Source organism: Gymnoscopelus microlampas (assembly GCF_963454915.1).
Source record: "Gymnoscopelus microlampas genome assembly, chromosome: 2".
Taxonomy (NCBI): Eukaryota; Metazoa; Chordata; class Actinopteri; order Myctophiformes; family Myctophidae; genus Gymnoscopelus; species Gymnoscopelus microlampas.
In genome coordinates, this window is record NC_139939.1 from 11,456,222 (window position 1) to 11,470,693 (window position 14,472).

Below are 14,472 nucleotides of genomic sequence, written 5' to 3' on the forward strand. Positions count from 1 at the left end.
TGACTGTGGTCTGAGCGTTGTTATTGTTCACTGTTGCCAGATTTTGCGAGAGAAATAAGTAACCGGTCTATGAAAACAAGCCCAAAATAATTAGAATTAAGAGACTAGGCTACAGCTATTTGAAAATAGAAGATCTACAGGCCTACAACGCGTCACTTGTAGATCTTCTATTTAAAAAATAGGGGTAAATAAATGTAAACATTTTTTTGACATTTTAACAACATAAATCTTGTATGGAGGTCCCTGGCAAAACATATTTATAGATGGGGGTCTGCGGACAAATACATATTAATTTGGGGGTCCTTGACTTGAAAATGTTTGAGAACCACTGGCTTAAACAACATTAGGAAACGAGCCCAAATGAGCAACTACACTTTTGAAACAATCCCAAAAAACGCAACCACCAATATTTACAAGCAACTTTACAGAAAAACAAGCCAAAAGTCGCTTATAATAGCGGACATGGCAACACTGTTATTGTACCTGCTTCCGGGTTATGTCAAACTTGTAGGCGGGCACTATAGGGCACTACCGCCATCTGCTGGCCTTCAGATTGCTGGGTGAATAAAACCCAGCTGCAGTTACAGAAACCTTCTCATATAGGCTACTGCTGTATAACAAGTTGAGAAAATAAAACAGATAAAACACAGAATGCCAGTAAATTCACAAACTCATCACAGCTCTTTATAACTGTATATATATGATTCCTTTAGCACCCTTACTCAATGTATTTTCTTTTATTTAATTTATAATTTAAAGAAAATAACTGAGTTGTTTTGATAATCACAAGCAAGAAGACAAAAACAAAATGAGAAACGCAAACAGTGTAAGCTATTAACAGAAATCAATAACAAACCACAAAATGAAATACACACAGTCAGTGTATTTCAGTCTAATTCAGGTCATGTATCATGACTTTCATTAGTGCAGAGCAGGAATTACTCTTTACAACACTGTCTGTCAGCTACTGTTCACTGTGTGCTTTGTGACTATAGCCATCCATGCTTCATCACACCATACCTCTCCTCTGACAACCAGGTAATAAAATACATATTTCTCACTTTATGTAGCCCTCTCATTAACTGAAGAAAAATACTTGAATGGATGGGCACATTTTCCTCCATTCAAAATGGATAAACTCATATTGTGTCTGACATCAACATTTGATTTAAAGCAGGCTTGTATAAAACATGGCCAGAAAACTACACAGTAATAGCAGTATTAGTAGAAGTAGCAACAGTTTCTGTGTTTCATGGACCCTCATGTGCACCATCAAGTTTGTACCGGTGTGATTGTTGTTGCCACCAGTTATTCAGCAAATAGGCTTTTCCCCTAAGAGCATAAATGTCGTCTTTGCATTGTTTTTAAGGTTGCATTGCAGTACTGTGATGTAATTGTGTGAACTTCTAGCTTCATCAATATTGAGGTGCTTGGTCAAAAATATCATGATATTTGATTTTGTCCATATCGTCCATTTCACAAGGTTTGAGATGATTTCTGTGGGCAACTATTTTGTCACCAGTGTGAACTCTCATGTGATCTTTAAGGGTTGTGCTCCGAGAAAACGATTTCCCGCAGACAGGACAAGAGTGAGGTTTGACGCCGGTGTGAATTCTCATGTGAACGGTAAAGTTTGAGCGTTGATTAAACAATTTCCCGCAGACAGGACAAGAGTGAGGTTTTACGCCAGTGTGAATTCTATAGTGAATAGACAACTTGTCTCTACGAGCAAACTCCTTGTCACATTCGGGACATTTGAAGGCTTTCTGTCCTATGTGACTCTCCTCCACGTGCTTTACCAGGTCTGAGTATGAGCGGCACTGCTTTCTGCAAAAACGGCATATCTTTTGCTCCATGGAGAAAATATCGTCGTCACTCTGGCTGAACGTCAAGCCCAATCCTTCACTCTCGTTACATTTGTCTGCGACATCGTGGTTTGCGATCACAGTTACCATGGTATAAGAAGGGATCAGCTGACTGTCACTTGTGGTTTCTGATTGACCAAATCCATTTGTCCCACTGTAAATACTGGTCTCAGAGTGTGGAATGATGCTGAGGTCCACCTGTTCCTCTTTAACTTGTGGAGACTGATGTTGAACGGCCTCGTCCTCCTGACTGGACATCAGCTCCTGTCTAGGGTTCAGCTGTTGTAAAGGAAGCCGCTCCTGAGAGACTGGCTGGGAATCTGACAGAGAGAGAGAGCAAACAATTACTATTAACTTGAACTATAATTAAACAATCAATTAAAAAGAAACTGAGAAATGTCATCATATTAGTCCAAAGCAAGTCATTACAGTCATATGATAGAAATTGTATTTATAAAGTTTTTTATAAAGGATCCAACACACCAAACCGACATCTGCGTCGATGTTGGAAAGCGGCTGTGGACAAAATTCTGTTGTAGTGTGTGTTGTAGAGCTCTTTGGTTTGCTGTCGCAAATGCAATGGAGGTAGTGCTCACTGGACATTTATTTTTGTCACAATACAGCGCATACATGAAGTCTATTTGATATATCGCTACAGCGCTGCATGTTTGCAAAAATGCAGACACAGGAGGGCAAAGTGGAACTAAATCATGGGACAGCCTATTACAGTTGACTATGTTATCACTTGAAAATGATTATACAAGGTGGATTACTTCGCAGAGGGCAAAGCTTGTGCACAATGTGGTGAGTAGCCTATTGCAGGGGTCTTCAACAGGGGGTCCGGGACCCCTAGGGGGTCGTCAGAGATACTGCAGGGGGGCCGCCAAATCTTTGTGTGATAGGGACTTTATTTTTTATTTTTCTATATAAACCACTTGAACCCTTGCATCCCTTTTCTGGGGGGATCATTAGCCGAAAAATAGAAGATCTACTGTACAAGCTCACAACACGTCGCAGACGCTTTGTGAGCTGGAATGAGAGCTCACTGGATTGTGAGAAGAATGCTTGCATTGCGCGGCATGTTCATGAGTTTGCTGTTGAAAAGCCAAATAACATCAAGCCATGTTCTTAGGACCAAACTAGCAGCCGACTGACTATGCGACACCTTTCAACTGACTGAACTCCTGACTACACTTCATTCGGCTTACATAAAGTCTGTAGTAGTCTGTTTAAATGTAAAGCTTGTTTTACCTGTTACCTGTTCCTCTTTAACTTGTGGAGACTGATGTTGAGCGGCATCATCCTCCTGACTGGACATCAGCTCCTGTCTAGGGTTCAGCTGTTGTAAAGGAAGCAGCTCCTCAGAGACTGGCTGGGAATCTGACAGAGAGGGAGAGCAAACAATTACTGACTATGAAGTCTATTTGATATTTGACATAATTATCATCAGACCTGTTGTACCCGTTATGCTTGGTAGAAAATGTAATCCACTTTTTTACAGCTGTAAACCTGTGATGTGACAATAAAGTTGAATCTGAATCTTAAGACGTGCTATAATGTAAGAATCTACACAAAAGAAGACATAACAACTACTCAGTCATTCCAGTGTTCTGGTGACATTTTTTATGTGTTAAATGTAAAGCTTGTTTTAAGCAAACAAACAAGGGTGCAAAGTTTACAATTAGAGAGCATCCCTTGACGTTACATTATTGCCTGAAGCAATAATGTATAAAAATCTATAATCACACCAAAACTCACACCAAACACGTTTTGCTTTTAATCACACTTTCATCAACGGGTTACCTGCACGTTATTTATCAGCAAGCCTTAAGTCGATTAACTCCATTGCTAACTTCATGCCCTCCATATACCAGCAATTAGTTGAGTTTTAACAGGTTCCTTTTATGAGAGCAATGTTGTTACTATACTTGTATAGTACTAGAAGTTCGGGCCGAACGTCTAGCGTGACGCGTCGTTCACTTTGCAGTGCCACCTTACAGGCACCTCACAGTGTGAGAGAGAGTTTTGTGCTCTCCTAAATCCACGGCAGGCTTTGAAAGTACCCACTTCAGAAAGAGGTGACGTGCATCACCTCTCCAATGACCAAAACCCACTTTGTGATTACTCAGACCTGGTATGGCAGACCTGTGGGGAGTGTGCAGTGGTGTACAATGTGAAAAGATAGTTGAAATCGCAGGAGATGAAGTTAGCAGTTTATTTGTGTAAAGGGTCGTCGGCGTGGGTTGTGTTGAGGATGGAAGCCGTCGAACTGGTGCATCCTACCTATTTATAGGTAGGATGTGATGTCATGCTGTCGTGAGATTACGTCACACTGGCGTGTCTCATCGTGATGTCACGACCGTGATGTCATATGACGTCACACTGGCTACATACATACATACTGACAACCGACATGGCGCAGGATTCAAATTGTATATATAAGATACCTATTTATAGGTAGGATGTGATGTCATGCTGTCGTGAGATTACGTCACACTGGCGTGTCTCATCGTGATGTCACGACCGTGATGTCATATGACGTCACACTGGCTACATACATACATACTGACAACCGACATGGCGCAGGATTCAAATTGTATATATAGATAGATAGATATCAAAATCGTATGAACTTACTTATGATGGCTAGATTTTTCTGTATGTCTCTGCTACTTAGAGCAAGGGTCTTCAACAGGGGGTCCGGGACCCCTAGGGGGTCCTCAGAGCTACTATAGGGGGTCCGCCAAATCTTTGTGATAGGATTTTATTTTTTTACATTAACCACTTGAACCCTAGAATTCCTTTTCTGAGGGGAACATTAGCCGAAAATAGCAGATCTACAAGCTCTCAACGCCTCGCAGCGCGAGGCCTCTTTGCCAAAATGTATTTTTGGCAAAGAGGCTATAGGTGTAGAGGGAAAAAAGAGCAGACTAAGTAAAAAAAAAATAACTTTAATCTGAAACACAATTTTATACAACATAGAGTAGGGGGTCCCTGCTTCATCTCTCTCTCAGCTAGGGGGTCCTTGACCTGAAAACGTTGAAGACCCCTGACCTAGAGCATTGGTTCTCAAAGTGGGGTCCGGGGACCCCTAAGGGTCCTTGAGGGAGTTCCAGGGGGTCCCCAGCTAAATGATAGATTAGGCACCAAATGGACCCTTATGGGTTCCATTTGTACACTCTCAGAGTTAAATTAACATAGATTTTACGATATAAACTGTATAAACTGGGCTCCAAGAGATAGAAATGCCATTAAATGGGGGTCCGTAGCCCTAATGCATGTCAAACTGTGGGTCCTTCAAATTAAAATGGTTGAGATTCACTGCTAGAGCCTTAAAAAGAGCCTTCTCTTATGGGGGTCCCTGGCATATATTTTCAAATGGGGGTGCGCGGGCTAACAAGTGTCAATTTGGGGGTCCTTGACATGAAAAAGTTTGAGAACCACTGACCTAGAGGCTATCCAAACTCTTAAGTTGCAGTACCCTCCAATGACAGCCCATTCATGAAACAGAAAAGTAAACTGGTGATACCAATTATATCCAATCAGGAGAGAGAACCCCAAAAAGATGGGTGAATAATCGTACCTTTTATCTTCAGTGTGTAACTTGCTAGTTACTTTATAGATTTTGATTATTATTACAAAACATACACTTCAGCACTGAAAATAGCAGATATACAAGCTCACAATGCATAGGATCTCTACTCTTTTTACAATAATTTGTTTTGGGACATTCTGCATAATGTACATGTAAAGTACATTTTGATACCAATACTTTTGTACTTTCACTCAAGTCAATTTTGAATTCTGGACTTTTACTTGTAACAAACTATTTCTACATTTCTACTTATACTTAAACAAAATAGAACTTTTCCCACCACTGTCCACTGCACATAGCCTTTTCAGCTCCCAAGGAAACTTGTGGATACAATGATTACTATGGGAATATAGAGCTACTTAACACTTTAACAAAAAACATCACTTACCCCCTTTGAACTAAAGGATGAATGGATGAATAATCGTACCTATAGTGCAGTGAGTCTTCAGTGTGTTGAGGGTCAGTATGTGTTGTTTCAGCTGCTCCACCTCCCTCTTGGACTGAACAACTTGCTCTTCATATTCACTGATGCTTTTCTCAACAACACCAAAGATCTCCTCAGCAGCCAAAGTCAGTCGTTCCTGGAGAAACAATCTGAGATGTTGTGTTCCTGACATGTTGGACCAAAAGACCACTTTCACATCTAATGATGTTGTGCACAAATATACAAAGAGTTTAGAGCATTGACTGTGGTCTGAAGATGTTGTTGAATGTTGTTGTTTTGGTGAATATTGAATGTGCTTCCGGGTTATGTGCAATGCAATGGAGAAATACTCTATTACAAGTCTGGGATTCAAATTTGACTTGAGAAAAAGTACAAAAGTATTGGTATCAAAATACCAAGTAGAACTCATTATGCAGAATGTCCAATTTCATAACTTTGCAAAATGTTTTGAAAATAGTCATCGTTTAAATAGGGCTGAAGTGGTTAATGTATGTTTTGTAATAATAATCTAAATCTACAAAGTAACTAGTATAGTTTTTAATAATTGTAGAGGAGTAAAAGTATAATATTTTCCTCTGAGATTTGTGGAGTAGAAGTAGAAAATTGGAAATATTCAAGTAAAGTACAATTTTTACTTAAGTACAGTAGCCTACTTGAGTAAATGTACTGAGTTACTTGACACCACTGTTATGTGAAACGTGTAGTCTGACCATACCGCTATTGCCATCTGCTGGCCTGGATGGTTTTGCACAAGTGCCAATAATGTGCTGATTGCTGGAGAAATACGAAAACTTACAGAAACCTTTATGTCATACTGTATCACAAGTTATAAATATAGCTGCAAGCAGCGATAATACGGGGCCAGTGAATAGAGAGAGAGAGAGACATGGAAACGGAATAGATTGAAGAGAGAGAGAGAGTGACATGGAAACAATAGATTGATGAGAGAGAGAGATGGAAACATAATGGTTTGATTGGACATCTCAACCTACTGCCATTAACAGGATTCGAACTCTCAACCTTCAGACTAATAGGCTGCAACACTACCTATAGTGCTATAGCTTTGTCCAGGCTGATATTGTCTGTTGAAGATCATAAACTCTTGCCTTCTTTCATGAACCAAGCCCCTGTTTCACTAACACTAAGATCACTCGTTCACAAGCCATTTACCAATGAAGAAATTGTACATCTCCTCAGAACCAAAACTAGTGAAAGTAGCCGATCTACAAGCTCACAAACCATGAAAAGTTGTGAGATTGTAGATCAGCTATTTTCAGAATGAAGTATGTCATACGTAAAAAACGTACTCTCAAATAAGCATTTCAGGTTATCTTTACCATTTGCACATGTATTCATTGATACAGTCATGTTTGCAATTCAACTTAAATTAAGTCTACATCAAGTGAGGCTTGAACTGGCGACCTTGAGATTGTGAGGCATTCATTTAAGGGAGACGCCATTGGCCCAACAGACAAGTAACTGTGAAAAAGGAGATCACACAGATGATACAGTTTCACGCAAATAGCTGAAAAATCCTGGGTTTAAGTGTTTTTCAAACTGCTCAAAATTGCGGACAATCTAAGGGCGGAGCTTAATGGTCAAATCGATACGTGTGTTCCTCATGAGTCAAGGCACATGTGTAAGCAAGTTTCACGACTTTCGGCCAAACGAGGCATGACTTATGCCTGTTTAAAGTCTGCCTTTTCAAAAAATTGCTATAGCGCCCCCTTTTGGCCAATTGGAGTAAGATTGGTTTCAGTGATATTTGGAATGACCCTGTACATTTCTGCAAAGTTTCAAAGAAATGTGAGTCTGCATGTATGTTTTAGGCACAGATGAATAATTTTCTTTAAACTGTAATAGTTAAAATCTATCTCCTCCTGGGATTTTTGAGCAATCTGCACGAAACGTTTAGCACTTGAACCTTGGACCACTGCCTACAAAAATTTCCAACGGATTTTCCATAAGTGAAAAAATGCAGAAGTTAGGAGCCAATGACTGTTTTTCATATAATTCAAAATGGTGGGAGATCTAAAGGTCAGAGGTCAAAAGTCAGAGGGTGAAAGTTGTTCAGCATGAGGAGACGCATATGTGTATCCAAGTTTCATGGCTGTAGGTCAAACAGGGCATGAGTTGTACCTGGTCAAAGTTGGCATTTTCAATTGAGTGCTATAGCGCCACCTTTGGACGAAAGATTGTGAGAATTATTTTTTGATCGTTTTTCATGACCATCTACCATATGGCCGAGTTTCGTAAAAAGCGACAGCGCGGTTCAGCCAGAACTGCGAAAAGTGGCAGAAGAAGAAGAAGTGACAGAATAATGCGAATAACAATACGTGTCCAGAGCAGAGCTCTGGCCCCGTAACAAACAGATGAAACGCAAAATGACAGTAATGTCACAAACTCATCACAGCTCTTTACAGTAGAAACAATAACACAATTCTTAAGAGTTGTTGTTTCTAACCTCTTCTAAACTAAAATGAACAGTATCTATAAATGCAAGATCTTGCATTAGCCACTGTTCATTTTAGAATGTATTGATTGATGATGATGATGATGATGATGATGATGAATGATTAGATTAGATCCTCAGATTGTACCTTTCTGGCTGTTCCCTAACAGAGGTTATCAAGACAAGTCATTGCCATCATCAGGACCTCTTTGTTGACTTACCTGAATCATTTTCTTATTTTAAGTCTCTCCTAAAAAGTAATTTCATAAACTGGCCTATTTGTGATTTGTAACTATACTTAATAATTGTATTGTCTTTTATTTAAAGGACAATTTAAAGTTGTTTTGATAATTACAAGCAAGAAGGCAAAAACAGAAATGGAAATGCAGTGTAAGCTTTTGAAACAATTCAATTAGACCATAAAATACTTTTTATTAAGAACTTAGAGCACTGGGTCAAATGCTTTTTATTAAGAACTTAGAGCACTGGGTAAGGGGGTTTTACACACAAGGGTTATAACACTAACATACAAAATAACGACGACTAGAATTGAAAACAAATAATAATAAATAAATAAAACATTTTAGATATTTAAAAAAAAAAGGCTTTACAAAAAACGGAATCTGTATTGTACGTTTACAAAACTAATTAAAGCAAACTAAAATAGACATAATGGCCTTAGTTTGTCTTTGTCAATACTTAATACATCAAGTATTAGACAAAAGTAGTAGATATTAAATCTACAATATCCTTCCAATATGCTTTAGTCAACATAGTCCATGGGCCAGACCAGATATCGTTACCATTTGAGAGGGCAAAACCTTACCTATATTTAATGGCTTAGCTTTATAGGGTCAGTACAAGTATTGTAGTATGATAGCCTTTCCACAGGAGTAGCTTTTCATATTTATTGGACATTTTGTTATTTCCCCTAATTAGCCTATTCATTTATTTCCAAAAAGAACACAAACTGCCAATATCATATTTCATCTTGAACCGAAGTCAACTAAAACATCTATAAAAGTAAAAAAAAGCAATGTGTTTGAATCTGCATACAAATTTAGTTGTTTTGCAATACAAAACATGAAAGATAATCATCTGCGTGTTTGACCGGACATTATACATCAAGGTAACAGAAATAGTGTGGAACTATGGCAAGTAAAATCTAAGCAAAACTAAAAAAAACACAGTCATCGGGATAGGGAGTTCCACACCATTTGCAATCTACTTTCTATTCCAGGGAAATGATTCCGACACACAGGGTTGAGGGCCCTCTGAGTCTTGTGTTACTGTGGAAGGGTCAGTAGCTGATGTGATAGAGGGTAGAAAGTACAACAGAGCAGCAGCACATGCTTGTCTCTACACAAAGCATTCATGAGGCTTGCCTGGAAAGGCTTCCTCCTCTGGCTAAAGGGACAACATACAACAGAGGTGTGCCTCCTGGAAGAAGCCCTGAGGAGCATTTTACAGCTTCCAACATGATGTCCATCAGGCGTCACTCACAGAGCCTTTTTAGAACTCCTCATTCAACCATATCATAGAGCTGTTCCAAGTCTACCACCTGGACTCTATCTGAAGCCGACATGGTCTTTCAGCTTTCTGGATGTTCTACTTCTGGAGAAGGTAACTGGATGTTGCACCATGCATGTACCCAAGAGAGTTACGGTTAGGGTACTTCAAGCTTTGCAAAATGTTTCAATCCGATTGCCTCAAGTAAGACCTTTCCGATTCCCTCCCCACGATTGAAATTTGAGTGGTTTATTCACCTTTGTAACACCTTTACTGTTCCTGGACATTTGACCGAAATTAATGAGTAATGCTATATCCAGTATACCAGTAGATGGAAAACTCTCAAACTTTCTCTCTCACACACACACACACACACACACACACACGTCCCTTAAGTGCCATACCGTAAACATCTTCATCATACAAAATCAGTTGAAGTTATAGACTTCTGCGATTCACAGCAGGACAAATTGCTCAATTAAGGCCACACACACAATGTCACTTTGCACTCTGAAAGCAGTGGAGGCGAGGCAAGAAAATGTCATAGGTTCAGAAGCCCATTGAAGAGGAAAACATAATTGCAGCAATCAGATGAAAAACACTGTATTGCTTGACGTCAAGGCAGAGCTGAGAAAGCTGGAAGGTTCATGATGTAGCACAAAATCAGAAATGTACTATATTGAAGGAGAGAGTTTCAGATTCAAAACGAAAAGTCTTGCAATGGGTATTAGACAAATTACTTCAAACATGTCATAGGAGCTTATTACAATCTATGGGCTGCCAGTGGTGCAGACACACCCCAGGGAGAGGATATAATACAATAAATATGATTTCCGGGGAAGGCACCTTCCCGTTTTTGAATGACAGCAGTCTATTACTTTATGAGGTGAACACACTAATAAGCTACCAGTCAGCAAGGTCTATCATATACAAACACAATCCAAGGATGAATAGGAATAAAAATATATCACAATTAGAAAAGACGGCACAGATTTGTAAAATTTGGGGTCTTGGTCCATGGACTAACAATTGTGAAAGATCTTCAAAAATAGCAGATCTACAAGCTCACGGGTTACGAGCGTACGATGTGACGCATTGTGAGCTTGTAGACCTGCTATTTTAACTACATTTCTGAGCTTGTTGAATGTCGTCCCTGACTACCACATATTACAATAACAAACTATACTAAAATTAAACGGCAAAACTAATGTGACTCTGGCCATCCATGCTTCATCACACCATGACTCTGACAACCAGGTTATATTTATTCATATTTCATATTTATTTCTCACTCATTAACTGACAAGAAAGGATGACACATTTTCCTGTTTTTAAAATGGATAAAAGTAACTACAGACTCCAATATTGTCTCACATCACACTGGTTTTTGAGCAGGACAGCATCAGCTTGTATAAAACATGGCCAACAAACTACCTGGTAGTAGTACGAGTAGAAGAAGCAAACAGTCTCCATGCTTCATGGACTCTCATGTGCACCCTCAAGTTTGTACAAGTTCTTTTTCCAGAAGTTATGCCACAAAAGGAATTTCCCGTTAAGGGCACAGATATTCTATTAGGGCTGGGATACACATCAATATTATACTGATACTATGTTATGAGACTAGATATACTCTAGGATTTTCAATATCATAATAAAATATGGCATAACTGTCTTTTCCAGGTTTTAAAGGTTTCATTACAGTAAAGTGATGTCTGGCTGTATCAATATTGAGGTATTTGGCAAACAATATCTTATTTGATTTTGTCCATATCGCCCCAGCCCTACATCTGACACCCCTTGTGATGATCGATGTTGGTAACCGTTTCGCCACATTTGTTGCACAAGTAAGGTTTCTTGCCCGTGTGCACGTTCATGTGACTTTTAAGGCATGAGCGTTGAATAAACGATTTCCCACAGACAGTGCAAGAGTAAGGTTTGTCGCCGGTGTGAATTTTCATGTGGACAGTTAGGTTTGACCGATCAGCAAACAGTCTCCCGCAGTCAGGGCAACAGTGAGGTTTGATGCCAGTGTGAACCCTCATGTGATCTTTAAGGGTTGTGCTCCGAGAAAACAATCTCCCGCAGATAGGACAAGAGTGATTTTTGACGCCCGTGTGAATTTTCATGTGAGCTTTAAGGTTAGCGACCTGAGTAAACGATTTCCCGCAGGCAGGACAGGAATGCGGTTTTACACCAGTGTGAATTCTATAGTGATCAGCCCAGAGGTTTTTACGAGCAAACTCCTTGTCACATTCGGGGCATTTGAAGGCTTTATGTCCTATGTGACTCTCCTCGACGTGCTTCATCAGTTCTGCATATGAGGGGAACCGCTGTCTGCAAAAACGGCAAATCTTTTGCTCTATACAGAAAATATCGTCCGAATCATAAGTCCGAATCAGCTGACTGTCACTGGCGCTTTCTGATGTAACAAATCCATTTGTCCCACTGTTGTAAATACCGGTCTCAGAGTCTGGAATGATGCTGAGGTCCACCTGTTCCTCTTTTACTTGTGTGGAATGTTGAACAGTTACCGTGGTATAAGGAGGGATCAGCTGACTGTCAATGGTGCTTTCTGATGTAACAAATCCATTTGTTACAATGTTGTAAATACTGGTCTCAGAGTGTGGAATGATGCTGAGGTCCACCTGTTCCTCTTTAACTTGTGGAGACTGATGTTGAACGGCCTCATCCTCCTGACTGGACATCAGCTCCTGTCTAGGGTTCAGCTGTTGTGAAGGAAGCAGCTCCTCAGAGACTGGCTGGGAATCTGACAGAGAGAGAGAGAGCAAACAAACAATTACTGACTATGAAGTCTATTTGATATTTGACATATAATGGCCTATTTAAAAAAAAAAAAAATTTACAGCTGTGAATCTGAATTGTAAAACTTCATATAAAGCCTAAAGATGTAAGTGATAAGTTTTGGTCAAAAACAAAACCTTTTTGTTTAGACTGTTTGTTCAGTAACAGAGGTCTTGCCACCACTACAGCTCTAAACACTAAATCAGAAAATACATTTTCAGATTTCTTCAATCAGTAGAAGAAACACCACAAATTATCTGAAGTTATCAACTTCAATTTCATAGTGTTCCAGTTCCAAATGTGTCTGCAGCTCATTTCCCCCCCATTTTCTTCATCATTTACAAGTTCACTTGCTTTCCTGTGTCCTATATGACTTCCCTCTCCTGATTGGATAATATTGGTATCCCAACCTGAAAATGTATTTTCTGATTACTAAAAAAGCTGGGAGACAGGGGGACTCCTGTTAGTGAACAAACACTCTAGTGTCTATTAGCAATGAATATAGTGCTGTTTAACACGTATTTAAAGTCACCAAACAAACAAAAATCACTTACACCCTTTAACAAATAATACAAGGATGAATAATTGTACCTATAGTGTTCAGTTGCAGAGGTGTAAAGTAACTAAGTACATTTAATTTTGAGGTGCTTTTACTTTACTGGAGTATTTCCAATTTTCAATACTTTTACTCCACTATATCTCTGAGGAAAATATTCTACTTTTACTCCACTACAATAATTTGAAAACTTTAAAGTGACTAGTTACTTTGCATATATAAATATAATATATGTATTTATCTTATAAAACATACATTAACCACTTTAGCCCTATTTTATAGCTATTTCTAAATAGCCGATCTACAAGCTCACAACGCGTTGCATCGTGACACGTTATGAGCTTGTAGGTCTGTCATCTGTCATGTAGATCTGTCATTTTCAAAGTAACCTTTTAGTACTTTTACTTTTGGTACTTTATGTATATTTTGATGCCAATACTTTTTTTGCACTTGCACTCAAGTAACATTTTGAACACAGGCCTTTTACTTGTAACAGATCATTTCTACATTGCAGTATTGGTACTTTTACTTAAGTAAAACATGTGAGTACTTCTTCCAGCCCTGTTGAGGGTCAGTATGTGTTGTTTCAGCTGCTCCACCTCCCTCTTGGACTGAACAACTTGCTCTTCATATTCACTGATGCTTTTCTCAACAACACCAAAGATCTCCTCAGCAGCCAAAGTCAGTCGTTCCTGGAGAAACAATCTAAGATGTTGTGTTCCTGACATGTTGGACCAAAAGCCCACTTTATAATATAATCGCTAGAAATGACAATTGTCCACAAAAAGAACAGTACAAAGACAGAAGATAGCATGGATAGCCTGAAGCTGTTGTGTTGTTGTTGTTGTAGTTGTTGTTGTTGGATATTCTGGTGGAAAAACATTCCTGCTTCCGGGCAGTGTTGCCAGATTTTGCGAGAGAAATGAGCAAACAGGTTTATGAAAACAAGCCCAAAAGAAGTCACATGAGCACTTTAAACCTATATGCATTGGCTATTTGAAAATCTACACGCTATCTACAGTCTACAAGCTGCGACGCGTGGTGAACTTGTAGATCTGCTATTTCAAAAGAATCTTGGAAAATGTGAAAATGTTGGAATATTTTAACAACACAAATCTGGTACATGGGTCCCTGGCAGAACATATTTGCAGTCCGCAGACACATATTAATTTGGGGGTGCTTGGCATGAAAATGTTTGAGAACCACTGGTTTAAAACAACATTAGGAAGCCCAAAAAAACGCGACCAG

General features: G+C 39.2%; 1 protein-coding gene across 3 annotated transcripts; it reads right to left on the minus strand.

Annotated features, from left to right (window-relative positions):
• Positions 1-780: 780 nt before the first annotated feature.
• Positions 781-14,100, minus strand: LOC311034958 (uncharacterized protein). 3 transcript variants are annotated; one of them, XM_084042994.1, is made up of 3 exons: positions 13,775-14,100; positions 3,117-3,245; positions 781-2,185 (listed from the first exon to the last, which is right to left on the minus strand). In XM_084042994.1, the coding sequence occupies exons 1-3, from the start codon at positions 13,950-13,952 to the stop codon at positions 1,416-1,418; spliced, it is 1,077 nt and encodes a 358-aa protein (XP_083899120.1). In that variant the 5' UTR covers positions 13,953-14,100; the 3' UTR covers positions 781-1,415. The 3 variants fall into 3 exon arrangements, with proteins under 3 accessions (XP_083899120.1, XP_083899119.1, XP_083899118.1); XM_084042993.1 differs by lacking the exon at positions 13,775-14,100 and adding an exon at positions 5,888-6,170; XM_084042992.1 differs by lacking the exons at positions 781-2,185; positions 3,117-3,245 and adding an exon at positions 10,254-12,633.
• Positions 14,101-14,472: the final 372 nt, after the last annotated feature.

Coding starts and splice junctions, on each gene's coding strand:
- LOC311034958 (XM_084042992.1), bottom strand. CDS start 13,952: ATGTCAGGAACACAACATCTTAGATTGTTTCTCCAGGAACGACTGACT. Junction 12,634..13,774: donor CCTCAACAGGGCTGGAAGAA/GTACTCACATGT, acceptor TCTCTCTGTCAG/ATTCCCAGCCAGTCTCTGAG.